Source organism: Cibotium barometz, chromosome 15 (assembly GCF_041138505.1).
Source record: "Cibotium barometz isolate CiBa-2024 chromosome 15, ASM4113850v1, whole genome shotgun sequence".
NCBI lineage: Eukaryota > Viridiplantae > Streptophyta > Polypodiopsida > Cyatheales > Cibotiaceae > Cibotium > Cibotium barometz.
In genome coordinates this window covers 2,029,481-2,052,391 of record NC_141060.1, presented here as the reverse complement: position 1 = coordinate 2,052,391, position 22,911 = coordinate 2,029,481, and the positions used below count along the sequence as shown (strand labels likewise).

At 38.4% G+C, this 22,911-nt stretch overlaps 1 protein-coding gene across 1 annotated transcript; it reads left to right on the top strand.

Annotated features, from left to right (window-relative positions):
* Positions 1-16,679: 16,679 nt before the first annotated feature.
* On the top strand, positions 16,680-18,303 carry LOC147630839 (uncharacterized). Its single transcript, XM_086809217.1, has 3 exons — positions 16,680-17,005; positions 17,107-17,784; positions 17,896-18,303. Exons 1-3 carry the CDS (start codon positions 16,823-16,825, stop codon positions 18,223-18,225), a joined length of 1,191 nt encoding a protein of 396 aa, XP_086665343.1. The 5' UTR covers positions 16,680-16,822; the 3' UTR covers positions 18,226-18,303.
* Positions 18,304-22,911: the final 4,608 nt, after the last annotated feature.

Below are 22,911 nucleotides of genomic sequence, written 5' to 3'. Positions count from 1 at the left end.
CGCTCGCAAAAGACTAGTTCATATTTATTATGAGTTTGTATATATAGGTGAGATCTAGGTTAAGTTAGGGTGTGATATATATAGCTCCAAATGAATAGAAATATGCTTGGATTTGCTATGTTGAACATAATCCTTGGCAAGACAATGGAACTTTAATAGTCAGATCTAAGTGGAGTACTTGACGATAATGGATGTCCAAGATCAGCAAGTAATTGATGAAGCCATACCAATTCACGAGGTGCTAAAGATGCAGCTACATACTCAGATTTGGTTGTAGAGAGACTGCAACACAACGCTGTTTCTTGCTAGCCCAAGAAATTAAGCAACTATTAACAAAGAAACAATTTCCACTTGTAGATTGCACATAGATGAGTGAGAACTTTCCCATTCCGCATTTGAATGACCGAGAAGACATAAAGAATCCAAGGGAGAGGATTCTTATTGGTGGCAATAGATGAGTCCAAAGACTTTAGTGCCTTTCAAATATTTAAGAACATGCTTGGCTGCAGTCTAATGCCCAACAAAAGGAGAAGCAAGATGTTGCCCCAAGAAATTAGCTGCAAAGAGAATATCTGGTCTGGTATTTCAGCTAACAAATTGTAAATAACCAATGAGATTAGCATATGTGGGGCTAATTCTTCGTCATGAGTCGTAATAGCTGTATACTTGGTGGAGCTTACAAGACATGGAGTATTTGTAGAATGAGCATCCACCAGACCAAATTTTTCAATAATATCATCAATGAATTTTGATTGACAAAAAGAAACAAGATACCTTTCTGGTGATAGCGCTGAACTTGAATACCAATACAAGAGTGAATCTCACCAAGATCCACCATCTCAAAAGCCGATGATAAAATCTTCTTTATGAGTTGCATAAAGTCAAGATTATTGGAAACAAGTATGGTATCATCGATGTATAGAGAAAGAATAACAAATAGAATACCTTCACGCTTGACATATATATCAGGATTAGAGAAACAAGAGATAAACCCTTTTGACATGAGGAAGAGATTAATTTTGATATACCAAGAATGTAATGCCTGCTTTAAACCATAAAGAGAGCGATGAAGATGACACACAAGATGTTCCTTGCTTCTAGGAATTGAAAATCCGTCTCGTTGTTCCATATAAATCTCTTCTTTGAGATCACCCCGTTAAGAAAAGGAGTTTTCAAATCCATCTCATGAATCTCCAAATCAAAATGAGTAGCAAATGCCAAAAGCACATGTATGCTAGTCATGTGAACAATAGGGAAACATGTATCATGATAATCAACACCTGCAACTTGTGAGTATCCTTTTACAACCAAATGAGCTTTGAACTTATCAAAAGATCCATCAGCTTTTGTCTTTGTTTTATATACCCATTTGCACTTGATTGGAACACGATCATGAGGCAAATCAGTAAGAATCCATGTACCTTTGGAAATCAAAGAATCATACTCAGCTTGCATAGCCTCCTGCCATTGATCCTTTTGTGTGGAGAAGAGATAGATTTTGTATAAGTTACCGGATCTTCATGAACATTCATAGCATCAACAATCATAGGAGAAGAAGGATGCACAACATTTTGAGAGATACAATGATTATCAAACAAAAAAGAAAAAGCAGTGAGTAAGGATTGTGTATCATTAGAATCCTTACTAGACCATGTATCTCCCTCGAACGTTCATTGAATATACTGATGATGACTTTCTGAGAAGTAGGACCATAAAATTTGTATCCTTTAGAATTATAAGAATATCCAATAAATGTAACTTTCAAACCAGGAGGATCCAACTTTTATTGCGTTTCTTTTGGCACATGAATATAAGCAATGCATCCAAAGGTGCGAAAATGTGATACACAGAAAGCGTTTTCCCTGTCCAAATTGTAATGGCAATCTTACCACCAGTAGGTGTAATTGTGGGAAGATGACTTTCGATTCTTATGCTCTACAATGCCATTTTGTTGAGGAGAATATGGAACAGTGAGCTCATGATCAATTCCTTATTCAATACAATAGTCATTTTGACAAGATTTGAAACATATTCTCCATTGTTGTCACTTCGGAGAGTCTTGATAGAGTGACTAGTATGAAGTTCAACTGCTTTCTGATATTGCTTGAATATGGATAGGGCTTTAGACTTATGCCTCAAGAGAAAAACATATGTGAAACGAGAGAACGATAGTGAGATTTGGAGGGAGGAAAAAGTCCACAAATATCCGTATATGAATGAGATCTAAAAGGGCATGTGAATGTGTAGAGGTAGAGATATGAAAAGGTTGTCTCGATGCTTGCCAAGAGCACAATACTCATAGATGCTCATATGAGGATGAGATATGAAATTGCTGAAGCTTGCCAAGAGCACAATACTCATAGATGCTCATATGTGGACGAGCTTTATGATCCATACCTCTGACGAGATCATGACGATGAATATATCAAGAAGCTTTGCAAAATTCGAATGGACAAATCGATGATCCCATAACTTGCAATCAAGATCTCCTAGAGCATTAACAACATTTGCAACATCATCATTCAAAGAGAGCTCAAACATATTACCACGTCGAGGAGCTACTGTGATAGTATTCCCATCCTTCTCAATTTGGCACTTTGTATGATGAAAACCAACAAAAAGACCAAGATCAACAAGTCGGGCAGCAAAAAGAAGATTCCTTTGAAGATCTGGAACATGCAAAACTCTTCGCAATATTCTGGTAGAGGAAAGGGTGCCAAGATATAGATCACCAACACCCATGACTTGACAAGTAGTTTCATTAGCAAGATACACCAATTTCTTAATTGGAAGAGCATGATAATTATGAATTCATTGAGATTGGTAAGTCATATTACCAATAGCACCAGAATCACAACAATAAAAAGAGAACCATCCCGAACAAGAAGTACTCTTCCAAGAGAAATATTATGATGAACACAGTTTACCTCCTGATGAATATGTTCATCACTACTCGTATGTTGAGCAGCATATGCACGATTGCGATCTTGATCATATTGCCTTTTGAAGAAGCAATGATGAGATGGATGATCTGTACGACCACAATAGTCACAAGGAGTATGATCTGTACGACCACAACAGTCACAAGGAGTATGATTTTTGGAGGAAGTCAAACTAGGTTGCTTGGTGATAATGCCATGTTCCTCATCATATTGATGTGCCCAACCATCAGAGACAGTTTGACCATTCTTATCTCACAATAGGAACAATGTTTATTAGGATAAAGTCGAAAAGAATTTCCACCTTGATAAGAGTAACCCCCATGAGTAACACGCGAAAAGGAACGCTTACGAGAGTAATACAAGCCGTTTCGGAATTTGCAGCTTCTTGTGTATTCAAAACAGTGTCAAAATTCTCTGTACGATGTTCATGTCATTTTGAGAATAATCAATGAGAGAAATACAAGCAGTGTCAAAATCAATGCCATCCTTGTTAGACAGAATAGTGATAATATTATCATATGAATGATCCTTAATCGTATGAAGAAGATGTGTAACCAACTGATTTTGTGCAATAGGAGAACCACCAGTATAGCAAGTTGATTGACGATGTCTTTGAAGGATTCAATATGTGAAGTCATAGGAGTACCGATTTTGTATTGTAAATTGTTCAAGAGATTACAAAGATAAAGAATTTTTGTAACAGATTTCTTCTCAAAAGTAGTAAGAAGATACTTTCATATAGATGGACCTATCTCCTGCACCCCACTGAGTGTGGCTACTCCACAAACAACATGTCTTGGTTGGTGATTATCTTCTTCACCTCTGGATCATAGAGTCGATAAGCATTTGACAAATTCTCCTCCTTGATCTGTACAAAACAGTTTTAGCTTCTTATCTCACTTATACTACTATTTAAACTTCCCAAAAGCTTTAGCCTTATCCCAAAGGAAATAAACCTAATAATAACAAGATCCCCCCAATGCTAGTAGTAGACATCTTACTATCGAGATTAACATGTATTAGCTCTAGAGGAGTCTTTGCCCTATTGCTACTCTCTTGTGGAAATGCCTATCCCAAAGGAAATAAACCCAATGAGAAGATTCACCCAATGATATAGTAGACATCTTACCATAGAAATTAGCATGTACCAGCTCTCAAGGAGTCTGCCCTATCGTTACTACTCTCTTGTGGAAATTCCTTGCAGTATTGCTTGCCCATCATGCAAGCCTTACATGGTTCTTGCAATTCTAAAAATGCAAGCAAATTAGATATCGTTATCTTTTTCTACATCTCTTATAGCATTATAAATCACATGATCACATTGCTTATGCCAAATCCTTCTTGTGCTCTTACTTATAGTTGCTTTAAGGGCACTCAACTCGTACAAATTTTGTGCTCTTATTTGTAGTTGTTGTAAAGGGCACTTAGCTCTACAGATTTTTATGCCTTACTCCTTTGCCGACTAACTTGTCTCACTAGAATCTAGAATTTATGCCTTAGTTTTCTTGAAGCATACTTTAAGCCCTCGATCTATCATCAGAGACTGACAGCAGATTCCTCTTGATTTGAGGTATATAGAGCATGTCTGATAGCTTCGTCTCTTCACCTATAGTAGCTGCCAACAAAAGAGATGGTTCCAGACCCTTTGGCTAGACATTTAGCATCAAACACTAATGGGTTCTTAAAGAGGATTCTAGGACTATACCACCAACCCTTTTTACTAGTCATATGTCAAGATGCTCTAGTATCCAAAATCTGTGAATCATCACAACAACTAGAACATGAGCATAAGAGCATACTCTTAAATGGAAAAGTTCAAACTTAGTCTGGGCATGTTAAGTGACTCCTTTTCCTTCCATAAAGACTCTACTGTGTGTCGTTCTTCTTATCAGTCTTCTTCTTTCAGCAATCTTTGATAGCGTGACTCTTTTAATCATAGTAATAGCAATCCCCTTGAAAATTCTTCTTCTTTTCATTAGAAGATTTTGCATCTTTACCTTTAGCATTGGCCAAAAATGCAACATCACCACCATTACGGGTCTTCAACCACATCTTCCCTCCTCAAGCAACATAGCACTAAATTCTTTTAATGATAGAGGTGGTACTCTAGCCTGAGTATTTAGTGATGTAACCAAGCCATTGTATGAAATAATTCAGATGCACCTCCCTGTTCTTTGTAATCCCCACAATAGACATTTGATCCCATAGATTTTTGATCTTTGAAGCTTCTCCTTCAGTAACCTTCTTAGCAACAAGCTGATTCTCCTAGGTTTTGAATCCTAGTCTTATTTTGGGTCTCATACTAATTCCTCATTATGGTCTATATGTTGAATCAGAGTAAGAATAGAATCACTTATATGTTAGTGATGATGGCATAAAGTGCATCAACATTGTGCCTCTTCAATGCCCAAAGAAGTGTAGCATCTAGTGAAAGTGTGTGTTTGCACTGTTGTTGGGGTTGAGGGTTCCCACTCCTTGTGCATCTGTTCTTGGAAAAGTTTTTAAAAACATAAGAGTCTAGAATGGCATTGATTTTGAATTTCCAAAGAGTGTAGTTTATAAACAACGAGTCATGAAAAACGACAACAAAATTACGCAAATGGCAACTCAACTCTGTTTTTGGAAAAAAACCCAAAAATATACCATTTTTTTCAAATTTATGGAGATAAAAGACACACTTTCATGTCAAACATTAAAAAAAACACTACTTTTGTGAAAAAGGAATGCATAAAACTTTACTTACATTTTACTCTAAACCCAAAAACGTCCAATTGAAAAAATAATTACAAAAGAGAAGAAACTCTTCCTCTATCAATAACTAGGAGAGTCATTGGTGGACCTTTCGCTTAAAAGCATCAATTATTTTCTAGTGCAAGTGTCAAGAAGTTTTTTAATTCAAATCTATACACAACAATTTCTAGATCATGCAAATTAAGCATGTCCACACGTCGACAAATTTCACTTTTCTTTCTTTTTTTGCTTTGTTTAAGCATCTCTAGATCATACTTTCCCTTGAGCACGGATAAGTTTTGTACCAATACACATTTCTACACTACGTGTTGTACGTAGCGTGTTATCAACAAACTAATAGGTGATAAAATTGACATTACTTTTAGACCCAATATAATTTGATGAAACTCTTACATGGGGTTAGTGCATTGTCTAAGAAAATAAATTTTCTTTGTATACAAAGTTGATCCAATGGTTGAATTTAAGCATATTTTGATATTAAGAAAGGAAGGTATATGGAGTTCATGGCCATAGAAGAGGTTTATTGAAGCAAAGATGTCTTTAGATTTAGATAGAAATCCAACGATCTAACAATCAAATTTTAGATGGTAGTGAGTACTATATTTTATCAGTTTACTTTATTTTGATCTAATAGTTCGATTTAGCGTTATAGTCTTTGTAAAAACACAGTTTTCAGTTTATAACAGTTAGATTTTGAGCCATAAAAATGACAACAGTTGTTTTGAAAAATTGATGGAAATTTGGATTCCAAAATCCACTTTGTTAATAAAGTGGATTCTAGAATCCAAAATTCCATTGAAACTAACGTTTCTATCGCTTTGTGACATCGAAATTTTTGTTCAAAAAAGAGAAATTTTGGTCCATAATGAATGAAAATTTCACTTTTATTAGATGAAAAATTTAGTTCGTCAAAAAATTTCGTTGACGAAAACAATTTTCGTAAAAAAAATTTATCGACGAAAAAAATTCTCGTAAAAAAATTTCATCAAAAATTTCCGTCAACGGATTGAAATTTTCATTGATGAAAATTTCAAACCATCACTGAAAATTTGGATTCCAGAATCCAAGTGGATTCTAGTATCCAAATTTTCATCGACGGAATTTTTTTTCCATCGATGGATTTTCCCATCAACAGAATTTATTTCCGTCGATGGAATTCTTTGACGGAAACCTTTTCGTCGACAAAAAATTTTGACGGATTTTTTTCCCTCGAGATAAAATTTTTTTAATGGAATTTTTTTAGCCGATGGACTAAATTTTTCATCCAATAAGTAAAATTTTCAGTTATCTCATGGATGAAACTTTCTCTTTTTTCGAACAAAAATTTTACTCTCGCGATAAAAACATTAGTGTGTCTTAAATTTTGGATTCTAGAACCATTTTGTCAACAAAGTGAATTATAGAATCCAAATTTTCATTAATTTTTCAAAACGACAATTGGTGTCATTTTCATGGCTCAAAATCTAACTGTTATAAACTAAAAATTGTGTTTTTGCAAAGACGATAACTCTAAATCAAACTGTTAGATCAAAATAAAGTTAACTGATAAATTGTAGCACTCACTACCATCTAAAATTGACCATTTGGATCGTTGGTTTTCTATCTGAATCTAGAGAAATCGTTTCTTTTAATAAGCCTCTTCTATGGCCATGAACTCCATATACCTACTTATCTTAACATTAAATATATGCTCTAATTCAATGATTAGGTGAGGTGTAATGATTGGGATGAAGTTAGTTAAATTTTTGGAGACGAAAAGTACATTTTTGTAATTCTAAGTAAAGAATGTATTATACATTACATACACATGCGTGAATTATTAGTAGTTTTAAAGAATATTAGATCTTGTATTGACCTTGTTTTTTCATTTTGGTATTTGACATGAAAGGTGGAAATTTTTTCACCTTTAAATTAGAAATATGTACATTTTGTAAAAGAAGTTTAAAACTATGCTTATTTCGTAAAATTTCTAAAAACATTTCTCTTCAATGTCTCTAAAAGAGTGTAAAATTGATCAATATTTAGGACTAGTGAAAAATCAAGACAGCTTATTACAAACGACAACTCATGACTCGTTGTCGTTTTTCATGACTCACTGTTTTATCCCATCAAGCTTTCCTTATGTGTGAAGGATGGTGGATGAATGTGCAAGACTGGTGTAGTAGCATAGCCGAGATAGAAGTCATCACTCCTAGTATTCTATGCAAAGAAAGACTAGACTTTACACTCCATTTCTGCTAAAATCACCCAAGATTTGATACCACCATATAAGAATATAGCATAACATAAAGATATTTTTATACAAAGTGCAATAATAGACATTGGAATAGATAGATAATGGAGAGAATTCAAAATTCTAAGATAGGTACAATGTGATGGTGTTGTCCACCCATATGAGCTTAGATGGTGATCTAGACAGACTTTGGATGGAGGATATACTAAGTGTAGAGGGTGGGGATACTTATAAGCATTGGATGCCTTAGCTTATGATAACTATCTCCATATATAGTGATGTAGGTGGTGTGGTGGTAAGCGTATATACAATATGGGAGGTTACATGGCACCACCCTTCAACATGTCCAACCGACCATCACCCGGACCCCCTATCAATGCTAACACCCCGGGCCCCAACTAAAGCTTGAACCCCTAACCATGAATGGTTATAACGACCCCATCGAGGTCTAAGCCAGGGTTCCCACCAAAGACATGCACCAATGGCATCTCCTCATAATGGGGGCCTTTACAAATGTGCACCAAACATTGATGTGAGATAGATGTTGCGAGGCGGGAATTGAGTGTATACTAACAGAGAGTTGGTGCCTTTGCCCAAGAAGAAGAATGAAATTAGATACAAATGGCCCTATAAAGTAAAGTAGAATTCATATGGATCTATGAGGAAGTACAAAAGGCAAGATTGGTAGTAGCCAAGGGATATGCTAATCTTATGACATTGACTATAAGGAGACCAAGATGGAAACCATGAGATAAGTCATTGTTGCTATGGACGTGGCATTTACATCAAATGGATATAAATAATGTTTTTTTACATTGTGATTTATAGGAGGCATGCATGGTGCATGGTGCAACCACCATGATATGAGGACCATGCACACCTAGAGTTTCTTTGTAGATTACGTGAATCCATGTATGGCTTGAAATAGGCACCTAGAGCATGGTTAGACAAGCTACGAGAGTATCATGTCACTATTGGGTTTCCAACATCTATAGGCAGATTTTCACTTATATGTGAAAGAGACTAACATGGGCATTGTTTTCTAGTAGCCATCTATGTTTATTTAACAAGGGACAATGATGTTGACATTTGTGAGGTGAAGATGATTTTCAAGAAGAAGTTGGAACTGATACTTTTTGGGCATAAAGGTAGAGCACGTGATGAGATTTGGATTTTGCAAAGGAGGCAGTATACTTTGGACATGCCATCGAGATGCCTTCTTAAGTATGGGATGATAGGTTGTAAGCCAATCCCAGTGCCATTAAAGCATAACATAAAATCGAATCTTTTAGAGGACCCTACTATGTACAGGTGCATTATTATAGGGAGTTTGATCTAAATGAATATCAATAGGCTAGATTTGATCTATGGTGTTGGATTGTTGAGTCAATTTATGGAGGCCTCTCATGACGGAAGCCACACTTTGATGTGGCTAGGAGGACATTCAAGTACATAAAGTCCATAGTACACTATGGACTTTTCAATGAGGCTAGAGTACATGGAAATATAGATACAAATTGGAGGACGTGAAAATAAAGATATGCATATTGGGCTAGTGGAGTCTTAGGTAGGAGATCTACTAAAAGCTTTATGTTTTCTTTTGGGAGTGCTACTGCTAGTAGGTGGAGCAGAAGAAGCAACTAATCGTTGCTTTGTCGAGGTAATTAGAGCACCTCATGGGATTTGGCTTTTGTAAAGGTATTATGCTTTGGATATGATGTCCAAGGATGGATGTGATGACAGGTTGTAAGCCAATCTTAGTACCATTGCAATAAAAGAACATAAAATTGGCTATAGAAATAGGTGATCTTTTGGAGGATCTTACTATGTATAGGCATGTTGTTGGGAGTTTAATCTGCATGACTATCATCAGGCTAGATTTGAGCTATGATATTGGATTGGTGAGTTAATTTTTATGTAGGCCCTGTGGAAGCTACACTTGGATGCACAGCTAGGAGGATGCTCATGTACATAAAGTCCATATTACACTATGAGGCTAGAGTATAGGTACAAGTTCATGAAAATATAGATGTAGACTAGGTTGGTAGTATCTTAGGTACAAGTAGCTAAGATTATGCTTAGGTTCATAAAGTCCATAGTACGTTGGGACTTTTCTTAAGGCTGGAGTACAGGTACAGGTATATGAAAATACAGATGTAGATTAGGTTGGTAGTGTCTTAGATTATAGGAGATCTACTAACATCTTTATGTTTTCTTTTGGGAGTGATAATATTAGTCGGAGCAATAAGAAACACTTTCTTTGGGGCACTGCTATGATAACATGTGAGGTAGCTTGGTTATAGAAGCTACTTGCAAATATGGATGAGCCGATGTTATCTATTGTGACAACATGAGCAACATTATATCATGCTATGACAAAGTACATTGAGGTGCATTATCACTTTATGAGAGAGAAAGTTCTAGAATAGCTGATGTGGATTTGGTATATGCTAGCATAGAGGATTAAACATCTAACATCTTCACAAAGGGATTCGGTAAAGAGAAGCTCCAAAAGATCAAAAGCTTACTTGGAGTGCTCAGTATGGAGTTGAGCTTGAGGAGGAGTGTTGAGATATCGAGCTCAACTAGTGTGGATACAGGTGACATGCTAAGGTGATAGCTCTGCACTTATGCCATTGGCATGGTTGGTGAGATTCTGGATGATATGCTAGTAGCAATTTTAATAGCCACTTTGGTTCACTAGAGTTATGGCATAGTTATATTGCCAATAGTTCATGTAGTCAGGTTCACACTATGGATCGACCTTTGTTAGAGTAGGAGAGTATTTTCCTTTTTAGTATGGAGGAAATCAAAACATCAAGCACTTATGCCATTGGCATGGTTGGTGAGATTCTAGATGTAGCAATTTTAATAGGAACTTTGGTTCACTAGAGTTATGGCATAGTTATATTGCCAATAGTTCATGTAGTCAGGTTTACACTATGGATCGACCTTTGTATATTTTAGTTAGAGTAGGAGAGTATTTTCCTTTTTAGTATGGAGGAAATCAAAACACCAAGCATGACTGAAACCGAGTGAGGCCTAAAATTGAGTGACAAAACTAAGCAATGACTTGACTTATCCTACTACTATAGATTCATAGTATGCTAAAAGAAGTTGTTATAGGAGGGGGCCCTTGTTATGCCTAGTTGGCAAAAGGTCATGTGCCAACTAGGCATAGGAATTAAGTATTTTATAGACTTTGAAACTACTAAGGCTTGTAAACCTTAGTTGTTAAGGTTTAAAATAAGCCTAGAAAAAAAGGCTTAATGAGCCTTGATTAAGGCTTTCACATTAACCATTCAATAATCATATCTTAAGCTAGAAAATAAAAAATTAGTGAACGACTAACTAGCCTTGTTAAATCACATTAAATCACATTAAAAACAAAACTCCAATTGAAATAAAAAATGTAATGTGATGAAATAGTACAAAACGACTTGAAATCCAAAAGGATACACCCAATACTCTAACCCAATAGGATGAAATAGTCATGGCTACAAAATGACTTGAAATCCAAAAGGATACACCCAATACTCTAACCCAATTAATAAACAATAGGATGATAAATGATTCAAGAAATCCACCAGACTTCCAAAGAGAACATTGCTTGAAAATAAAAATCATATGAATAACAGCTTAAGAAAGATATATTATACTTGTGAACTTAGATAAATAAAGGTTAATGAAATGTGGAGTTTGCTTATGGAAATCTGATTTTATTTGTGCTACCTAGATACACCAAAAGGTCATACATTCAAGATACGAAGCAATGGTGTCTAAATCTACAACTTGGACAGGCGCCCGTAAATGGTCCGATGATGGAATACCTAAGGAGACGATTCCCGCTTTTAGAGCCTGTGGTATTAAGTCAGGATGAAGTCTCAAGTGATGGAATTCATGGATATATCATGAGAGTAGTCATTGTAATAGCATTAGGCCTCTTATAAGCCTAAAGTGTCCGGTCGGCCACAATTTAAGTGAGTGTGAACACTTATGGCCATGTATATAAGTGAATATCTCTCATAATACAAGAAAACTCTCCAATTATGCAATAGAGTCTTGCTCTTACTAATCTCTCTCTCTAATGCATGCTAGTGAGTGTGTGTGTGTGTGATGTGAGGTGAGAGGAAGGACGAGTACATGTAGTGCAACGCGACAGTATAACAACGCTCTCGAGAGACGTAGTGGAATTGCTTCTCAAGGAGTTGTAGAGCTTGGAGACCTCGAGGGTTATGAGCTTGGCCATTGGAAAGATTCTCATGACAGTTGCGGTTCACTAGGTAATCTCTTGTTGGATGTGTTTCAAGGAGGGTTAGGGTGAGCCATAATATTTTTGGCACCGTTGTCGGGGAGCCATCCCTTGGCTTTTTCCATCGTTTTTCTCTAATCTACACATTACCCATTGCCCATTTGCTTGATTAATGGTTTCCCATGAAAAAGATGCGGATTTGATGGAGATTTGTATGCGATTTTGTAAGAAATAACTCTTTTTTCGGTTTTGTAAGAATGCTTTTTTTGCTTAATTTTTATCTTAGTTTATTGTTTGTTGTTTTGTTTGTTGTTAATGTGGTTTTTAATGTTCCTAGGGCTCGCACATAGAGTTTATTAGGCTTAGTTCGCATCCACCATTGCATCAAACAATGCAATAGAATATAATTTTTAGTGATTTTTAGCTTACTTTAGAGTTAAACATAGAGCTAGAATCATTAATTTTTGCTTAAATTATGTGTTTTTTGTTTGAATTGTATACATTAGAGTGTTAGCAAGTAATAGGAGAAGATTAATCATTGAAAAAATTTCTCAAAACCATAAAAAAAGCCTTGAAATTGACTAATCTTCCTTAATTGATTGGTTTTTATCATTAGGGTGATTAATTCAATTCAAGAGACAAAAAAATAGAAAATGTGTTATTGATTTTATAAAATTAGTTTTCTAGATATTATAGCATGTGGTTGTGCATGGATGCATAGAACTTAGAAAACAAAGTGTAGAATTCTTACTATATTGATTTTATAAAATTAGTTTTCTAGATATTATAGCATGTGGTTGTGCATGGATGCATAGAACTTTAGAAAAAAAAGTGTAGAATTCTTACTATATTTAAACACAAGTGGTATTGCATTAATATTCACAAGGAGCATTGCGTAAATCTTTTTTACCCATAGTTGTAGTACACACAGCACATATGTGCTCAAGAAAAAGTTTATTTAAAGAAGATCTTTCACAATCCATAAGACATCTCTTGCACTATATTAAAGGCAAAATTTTGGAATCCTCAACAAAAAAATCAATAGAAATTTTTATCAAGATAAAACAATGTACTTTTGATAGTGCATAAGCTACAAAATACAACAAGAAATGATGCACTTTAAGCCCATACCAGAGACTACACAATAAGAGAAATCTAAAGACAACACCAATTATCTTTATTTTAGTGCACTACACAAAAGAATCGACAGCTTAATCAACCTTTCAAGAACAGTTGGAAAATGAAATACAAACAACATTATATGTTGTCACCTCACCGACAAAAACTTAACAACTACATATTAACTATCATTCAAGAACGTTAAAAAATTATAAATAATCAACACCTCACTCGCCAACAAAACCCCACAAGTATAGTTGTAAGAAGGAGTTGAAAGGTTCTAGAGTAAACTTTCACCTACTAATCTCCTAGTATTCTTATAAAAGATTAATAGAGAAATAGAATTCTATATTCAATGTTGATTGTGGCACTCTTACAAAAGCATAAGTTCTCGACGACTCTCCCATCCAGAACATTGTCTCTTGGTCTACTCTAAGTGCAAGCTCTTTTCCCATAAAAGTCAAGGTAGTAAAGCTTTGATTTGTTTCAAATAGATCATGCATAGGGACATGTTACAAGGAGGAACAAATATACGATGAGATTGCTAGACAAGATTTTCTACATAAAAGATCTTTTTGTCCCTTTGCAACCCATCGTAAACGGGTACTTACATATAAGAGGGAAGGATCATTGACTCTGTGTTTTGAGAATGCCAAAATGCCTTCTTTGTAGAGTTGTCTTTTCAATGGTGTGCGCCATGCCCAACTCCTACCTGCTGCTGCAGACGAGCCATACCACTAGGAGTAGTGAAAGTAAGAGCAAAAGGACCCTGAAAACTTATTAGAAATGTAGTACAACTTGTTGCTATTTTCGTTGCTAAAAATTCGTTCTATTCTAGTGCCAATGCTTTTGCCTTTTTTTTGCGTTTTTCAAACCAATTAAAGTAGCCTTTGAGCATGCAACAAATACTCTTTCTTTCCCAAATTTGGGACATCCAAAAATTGGTATCTATTTGAAGTTTAAAATTTTTCCTAAAAATGATTCATCCATCTAGTTATCAATCAAAGCTATTTTTGCATATATTTTTGATAAGAAAATTGCACATTCAAAAAAATGTTGTACTCTTTATTTAATTCATTTGAAGATTCAATTTAATAAATGTTAATTATGTTTTTCAATATTCTATTACCAATAGTTGTTTTCTAGAATCGGCAAGCCGCAAAACCATGGCATTTTATAACTTGCTTGGATTTAATGTATTTAATGATGATGCCATAGACTCTGAGTAGTGTTGATAGAAAATATTTTTCTATCACCAACGAGTGCTAGCTCATCTGGTAGAGCGTTGGTCTCTACTCCCAAGTCTTGTGTTCAAGTCTTGGAGGCCTCGTTAGGTACCTACCCTTGATGGGTTGATAATAAGCATGTACGATGGGTTCGCCAGTCCTCATCCCGGTGGGGCCGCCTCCACCTTACGTAGGTTGGGTGTGTGTGTGTTTTTAAAAATTTCTTGTACCTTCGGAAAAAAAACCATTTTTCTCAACACATCCTAAAATTTGCATCTTAAAAAATAGTCTTTTTAAAGAATTTGCAGGTTTTTTTTTTTAGCAGGTACAGGAAATTTTGTAGAAATACTCACACACCCCCCCAACTTCCGTATGGTGGAAGGCACCCCCCTCGGGTATGGCACAAGCCGGGGCCGAGGCCGAGGCCGCCCACATATCAACTTTGGACTTATAAATCTCCCAAGGGAGATGATACCACATGTGGGGGCCTCATGTGGTATTTGCAGGTTTTTCAACTTAAGTTTAACTTGAAGTACTTGAATATTGCAGGTCCATTGTAGGTTTTCGGATTTCCCTTTTCGGAAGGCTGGCCAAAAAAGCATTTCTGAAATCTGGAGTTAAAACTTTCAGTATGCAATATGAATACTTACAGACAGCAGAAAAGTATATGTTAAATGCTTTTATTTACAGGTAGCTGAAGAATGTGACAGACCTCTAGCTGGACTGCATTTCGTATCTAAAATAGCTACAGAAAAATGTGAAAGACATAGTTGTTATTATTAATTAAGAATACATAACTGTGTTCTTTTGGTTTCAACTTGTGCATAGAGTTCGGCAGGCCCCCGGCTTGCTTTTTGAAGGGCGCCCGTGTAATTTTTGACTGACATTTTAAAAATTTGTAAGTATTTGGAGCTATTCGACACCACGGACCTGTGCATGTTGAGGACTTCACTTCGAAGTGGGCGGTTACATCTACCACCAGCCAACCGAGCCAGTTACAGGCTACAGCCGGCAATTTGATCAGTTTGTTGGCAATAATAATACATATTTATTATTAAGTTTAAATTCTCCTTTATTAAGGAAATGCTGCCAATTATCTGATCGGTTGAGGGAGACACTCCTAGTGAGCTGAATTCCCCTTCGGACCTCCTGCTGGTCGCCACCCACTGGCCTTTCACAGCCAAAACCTTTAAAAAAAAAAGCAACTAAGTCCAAGGTCAGCTTTGAGCTTTGAATTTTGAAGACTTTCTAATGTAATCAAGTGAAGATATATAACTGTCTAGACTCTATACGCCCGTGGAACCATTCGGGACTCGTATGAGCTTAGTAGAAAGAGTGTGACACAGACACCGTGACTGTGTGAGCTTGTGTCAAGTTCAAGGGTAGGCAACGAGGGCCCTCAATTGGTTGGAGTGTGTGCACAAGTTCCTCCGGATTGGAGGAAGGCGACAAGGGGAGAGAACAAAGGCCTGGGGGAGGGTCGGAACTTGGGCAGGAAATTGAAGGCGTACCCTGGCGAAACTCAAAAAGAGTTCAAGGCTTTTGTCCTGTACGAATGCAATCTTAATATCGCAAAATATATTCCTCCGGACCTAGCAATATATATATATATATATATAGACGAATATATATAGCTTGTCTAGTAGTGTGCAGTGTGCACTGTGCGCGCTTTCAACAGGACCTCGGGTCCTCGACGTTGGCTTTGCCGTCCCAAAGCTTAGTGACTGGTATTTGGCCACGTTTCGCCTTTTATCTACCCCCCAGTCCCCACCTTTCTTGAGAGCGAGAGCGCCCCCTCCCGGGATCCGAGCGGGCTTTGATTCCATTTCAGCTGGTGGGCCGAGCGGCTTTGCGGTAGTAAGGGTTAAAACACTCATCATCAGCCCATGCAGTTGGTGAGAGAAAGAGAGGCTCCTGGTCCCCATGGGCCCTGAAGACTTGCGTCATGCATGCCGAGGCCCGGGCGCCGGTAAGGAGAATTCTACCAAGCAGTAGGTCGTGACTCGTGTGTTTGTGTGAGAAAGAGAAACAGACACATAGGACAGTACTCGTGACCACACGCGCGCGCGTGTGTGTGTGTAAGAGAGAGAGAGAGAGAGAGAGAGAGAGACAGAAAGCGAGAAGGTACCAAGTTGGGCAGGATGCTTCTTCTCCAATGAATGGTGTGGATACACAAGAAGGAAAGAAGCTTGCGCCCTTCCTATTCGTACCCTTCCCCTAGGCTTCGTCAGAGAGTCCCTCCTCTCCCTGCTGGAGCGCTCTTTCGCATTGCATAGCCTATGAGATATAAGGAGAAGATATGAAGCTTCTCTGTGATGTTTGTGAGAAGGCCGTCGCCTCCGTAGTGTGCTGCGCTGATGAGGCTGCTCTCTGTTTGCCATGCGACGCCCGCGTCCACGCCGCCAACAAGCTTGCCAGCAAACATCAACGTGTGCCCCTCCTTTCCGAGACCTCGGAGCCTGCCCTTTGCGACATTTGCCAGGTTTGTGCTCTGCAAATTTTTTTCTCTCCCTCACACACACGCACATATGTGAATGAGAGCGTCTGTGCGTGTGTATGATTTTTGTTGCGCCTTTGCCTCAGGAGCGGCCCTCCTTCTTCTTCTGCGTTGAAGACCGAGCTCTCCTCTGCAGAGAGTGTGATGTCTCCGTCCACTCAGCCAACGCCCTCGCCGCTAAGCACAGGAGATTTCTTCTCACTGGCGTCAGAGTTGGCATCAACTCCACCACCAGCTCCTCCCAAGAGACTAGCTCTGCTAGAAGTGAGCACATGGAGTTTCCTTCCAATAACATCTCGGTCAAGAAGCTTAAACAAGCCACAGTTGCTATACCCAATAAATATGGAAGTAAGCCATCTCCACCAGCAGCTACTAACGAGGGACAGCCGTCCTCCTCCTCCATCTCAAAGATGACCACACCCTCTACCACCTTCATGCAATCCAACATCAACAAGGCCATGCTGACAAGAAAGCTGGAGAACCCCCATCCCCCTCTACAACGTCAAAACCCTCTTTTGAGATCTATCCCTCGCCTCTCGATCCAACGCCTGTCTTCTGGGCACGTCCCCTTCATAGCCCCAGTGCTGAGCACCCTCAACCCCACCGTAACATCGGCCACCAATATGGATCTTGATGCCTCTTCAAGCGCGAAAAACAGCAGCGTTTCTGACTACTTAAACACAGGCATCCCCAGTTGGAAGCTAGACGAGCTGCTAACAGATTTGGCCGGCGTGTGTGAAAGCGGACAGGCTGCTGCTCCCAAGGTAGCGGCTAATCACAGTCATTAAAATGGCACTCTTGTAATAATACTTTTAAACAAAATGTGTGGCCAAATGCCCCATCAGCTGTTGAATTCTCCGTCCTCTTATTTGCAGGAGGACAGCATGGTGCCGGGCTTCGGCGAGCAGGAGCCACCGTGGTATGCTGAGCTGGACTTTCTGGAGGAGCAGCTCAGCCCTTCGCAAGAGGAAGGCGTGGCTGAGGTGCCCGAGATGCCGTCCCCTCCCACTTCCTCTGGTCTCTTCACTGCTCCTGGGAAACCAACCTGTCCGGCCGCTCACACCTGGGACTTTGACTACCTCTTCACTGGCCCCGATGAGCTCAACGATGTTTCCGTCGTCCCGGATATGGGTGGGCGTAGGTCCTCCCCCACCGCCACAATCACAAGCAAAAATAAGAAGCGTAGAAGCTGGTTAGACGTGTAAGGGTTAACTGTGAGTCGAGTCTTTCTTTTGCATTTTACAATAAGGACTGAAATAGATTATCACTTTTTCCTTGATTAACTACGTGCGAACATCCCTATCAATTATCGTCAATCATTGTGATGAGAGAGAGAGTAATTAATAATTAATTGATTTCAATATCTTTTGATTGATTGATTGATTAATTCGTTTTTTTAAAGAATTGGTTAAAATTAGAAAGTACAACATAACACACACCCATGCTTGCCACCGCTTTCAGAGTGAGGGCTTGAACCCATGACCTTGGGACTCTCAAGCAACACCTCTCTGTATTATCTTGAGGAAGAGTTTCACAAATCTGCCACATGGCGGAGGTTCGGGAAGGGGAGGAGGTTTGGGTAGCATTTTATTTTGGAAGCCTGAAAGGACGTTCGAAGCATGGGTTCCCAACTAGTTTATTCATTGCACTAACTCACCGACATTTGAAAATTTTTTTGCGGTTGCGTACGCGTAATTAAAGTCGTGTCTCTGTTACGCTCTCGTACTACATGGAGATACATGGAGAGGAAGCAAGCCTAGCTCTACTTCACCTCCTAGTCATAGAGTAGAATGAGGAGTCCCGCATTCCGCCGAGCTATTAATAGTGGCTCACCTGCCCACACTAGCCCAAACACCTGCAATGCTACGGCCTGGACGTCTCACCCCTAAACCCGGGACTCGCTCGCGCCCGCTCTCCAGCATGCGTACTTGTAGCCTAGTTGAGCCCTCATGCAGTCACTACGGAACCACATGACATTACCTCCCCTGAAGAAGTGTTTTCGTTCGTGAAAACAAACTCTTGAAAGTTCTTGTAATAAGCGTACACGCTTCATCCTCTCTTTCTTTCCACTTAACAAGTGCCTACACAGTATGTCTCATGTTCCTATCTCTAAATCCGAGAATCCTCTCGGGTTCGTATGGAAGTGTCGTTGGTTCAATAAGCTCTACCAAAACGCTTGGAGAAACTACATTCTAGTTTTTTGCAGTCTACCGACCGTGAAAAATAGGATGAACTTGAGAGTTCTTCGGCAACTCAAGTTTGTATGCTAATCCACCAACCTTCTTAAGGAATTTAAAGAGACCCCAATATCTAGGCAAAAGTTTTTGACACTTTCTAGTTTAACAGTTTTTCGACTTTGTAGGACTTTCAAAAATACGAAATCACCTTCTTCAAAGATTACTTCTGTGCGACCCTTGTCCGCATACATCTTCGCACGATCTTGTGCACTGCGTATGCTATCTTTTGCTACCTAAAGCATATCTTGCATGTCTTCAAGAAAATCCTTTTTAGATTGAATCTTTTCCTGCTCTAGCCCTACAGCTACAGGAGATCTCGCCTGGAAACCATACATCAACATGAATGGGCTAAATCAAATGCTTTGAACTATTCTAAGCAAACTCCAAATGTGGCAGGTACTTTCAATTGGATTGCTTTTTTCTGACATATGCTCGAGGCATGTTCTTTCAACACTTGGTTGACTCTTTTTGTCTGATCATCAGACTGTTGGCAGATGATTTGCCATACTCATACTCAGTGTCCAACTTTTTGAAAACTTTCCTCCAAAAACGACTAGCGAACTTTCTATCTCTATCAGAAACTATATCTGCAGCGCGGCGGGAAGGCCATACAGCTTGTAGAGATGCTCGATAAACAACCTAGCTAACTCATGAGTTTTCAACTCCTTTTTAGTAGGTATAAACTTGACCATGTTGGTCAATCTATCAACCACTACCCAAACCGAATCATTTCCTTGATTCGTTCTAGGTAAACCCGTGATGAAATCCATGGAAATACTTTCCCATTTCCCTAATGTCCAATGGATGAAGCAAACCTCCAACCTTGAGGCGCTCATGTTTATTGACCAGACACTTCTTGCATGTCAGCATGAAGTCTTGGACGTCCTTAAACAAACTAGGCCAATAAAACTGTCTTTTAACTAGTGCATAGGTCTTTTGTATCCCGAGATGACCAATACTCGGACTATTCTTTCAATAAGAATTTGGCACCGAAAATCACCAATAGTTGGTACGCAAACTCTACCTTTGTAGAGAAGGTACTCATCATCAATGGAATAGTGTCTGTACTTTTCTCCTCGATGAACTTTATCACCTCCAACTGAACCAATGTCAAATGGTTGTGAAGGGTCCACCCCCGAGCTCTTCGTCTCGGTACATAACCCAAGAGACTCACCTAGTCTCTCTGGACTAGTTCATGCTCTTCTTCTTGTGGAAACCTCGGCTGGTCACTCTGGACTAGCACTCCTTTCCAATGAGGAAGGTGTAGGCTGCTGGCAAGTGCGCACGCATACAACAAGCTATACCTCTGAGAAAATAGGTTCATGCTCACACATACCACATAGTAAACCTAAGAATTTACTTTTGATTACAGTGAAACTCAGCTCATTCACCATTGGATGTGACTCAACGCATCCGCTACTACGTTAAACTTATCTTTCTAGTAACATAGTTTTAGGTCAAACTCTTGTAGGATCTCCACCTGCTAAGCTTTTCTACCCTTTAATGCATTTTGACTAGAAATCCATTTCAAACATTCATGGTTCGTTCGGACCTCAAAAGTAGCGCCATACAAGTAATGTCGCCTTTTTTTCAAAGCATGAATAATAGCTAGTAACTCTTGTTCATAAGCCGAGTAGTTACACTGGGCATAGTCAAGCATTTTGCTTTCAAATGCAACATGGCATCCCCTTTACAGCCCCAATGGCCTCCCAACTCGCATCTGTCTCCACTACAAATGGCTCGTTGGGATCCACAATACTCAAAACAAGTGCCATTGCTATGGTCACCTTAAGTTTCTCTCAAAACTCCTTCGTTGGGTATCCTTCCAATGAATAATTTTATCTTTTATTCTTAACTGATATGTCAAGGGGACTACGATCTTCACATAGTCCTTCACATATTGTCTATTAAAAGCTTGACAATCCTAGAAAAAATTACAATTCTTCTAGATTTCTCGGCTCAGGCCATTTCAGAATGGATTCCATCTTCTCAGGATCCATCCGCATTCCTTCTGTGGATATAATAATGCCTAGGTAATGAATTTCCTTAGCGAAAAACATGCATTTTCTTTTCCTGACAAATAGCTTGTTTTCCCTAAGTAATTCGAACACCAAAGCATAAATGTTGTAAGTGTTCTTTCGTCGACTTACTATAAACAAGCATGTCATCTAGGAAAACTACTATGAATTTTCCTAATATGGATGTAACACACCGTCATAAAAGTCGGCGCATTCATCAAGCCAAATAGCATGACTAAGAACTTGTAATATCCAAAACGATTCCTAAACGCGGTCTTGGGAACATCTTGTTCCCTTATTTTTATCTGATGATACCCCGATCTAAGATCAATCTTAGAAAAATATGAAGTTGGTCAAAGTTTAACAACTCATCAATGCATGGCATGGGATACTTGTTCTTAATCGTAATCTGATTATGGTAGTCTATGCACATCCACACAGATTTATCTTTCTTTTTAACCAAAATAATGGACAATGCCCAAGGTGAAGAACTCGGTCTTATAAACTCTCTCTTCACATACTCGGCTAACTGCCGTTCCACCTCCTGTGCCGCCTCGGAGTGGCTTATCCTGTTAGCAGGCTGGCTTTTTTATGAGTTTTGACCCAAGGAGAACTGTAATGCTATGATAAATTTCTCTCGATGGTGGAACATCATCTGGCAAATCTTCAAGAAAAACATCCCTAAACTCTCACAATAAAGAATATAAAGTAGTTGTACTTATTAATTTTTATCGACTCCGGTTTTTACCTTAGATTGTTGTTTTGGTTCACGAGACGATAAGACAGTGTTTAACAAACAAGGATTCTTGACCAATTAATTAAATAGAGTTTTATATTATTTTATTTGTCTTGGCCCTATTCAATTTATCCATACAATTTACTATTTATGGTACACACACACATACATGTGCACATATACACAGTGTGTAATTTTACACCTGTACTCCTCGAGTCAACATTAGGGTTAAGGCCAAAATTCTAAATACTCCAACAAAATATGTCTCAAAAATTTTCTAGGCCTTCTAAGTTTTTAATTTGTGAGGCTTTTTATGCAAAAAGAATACTTTTATCACTTTCTCACTCCTCACAATTAATTAGGTTAGAATCACACCTAAACACTACAAGGGGGGCAGGAGGGATCTTACATCCTTCCCTACTTGAGATTTGAGATGCCCTCATCTCATAGCTTAGGATAATGCTTTCCTAGGTTCTCCTCCTTCTCCCAAGTTGCATCCCCAGGAGGGAAAAACTTCCATTTTACCAAATACTCCCTTAGAATACTATTTAGAAGTGGCTTTTCCCTAACGTCGAGAATTCCATCAGGTTCTAATTCCATCTGACCTTGAGCTAGCATAGTGACCCAATCATCTTCTAGAATATGCTCAAGACTAGAAACATACTTTTTTAATACGCTAACATGAGAAACATTATGGACCTGAACATGTGAGGGTAAAACAAGTTCATATGTGTGGTCCCCAATCTTTCAAGTGATCACATAAGGTCCACAATATCTTGGTGATAGCTTCTTATACTTGCTTAAAGATAATGAACTTCACTTAGGATCCACTCGAAAAAATACCATGTCACCTTCTTCAAATTTGGGAGGGGATCTTTTTGAATTTGCATATTGCTTTTG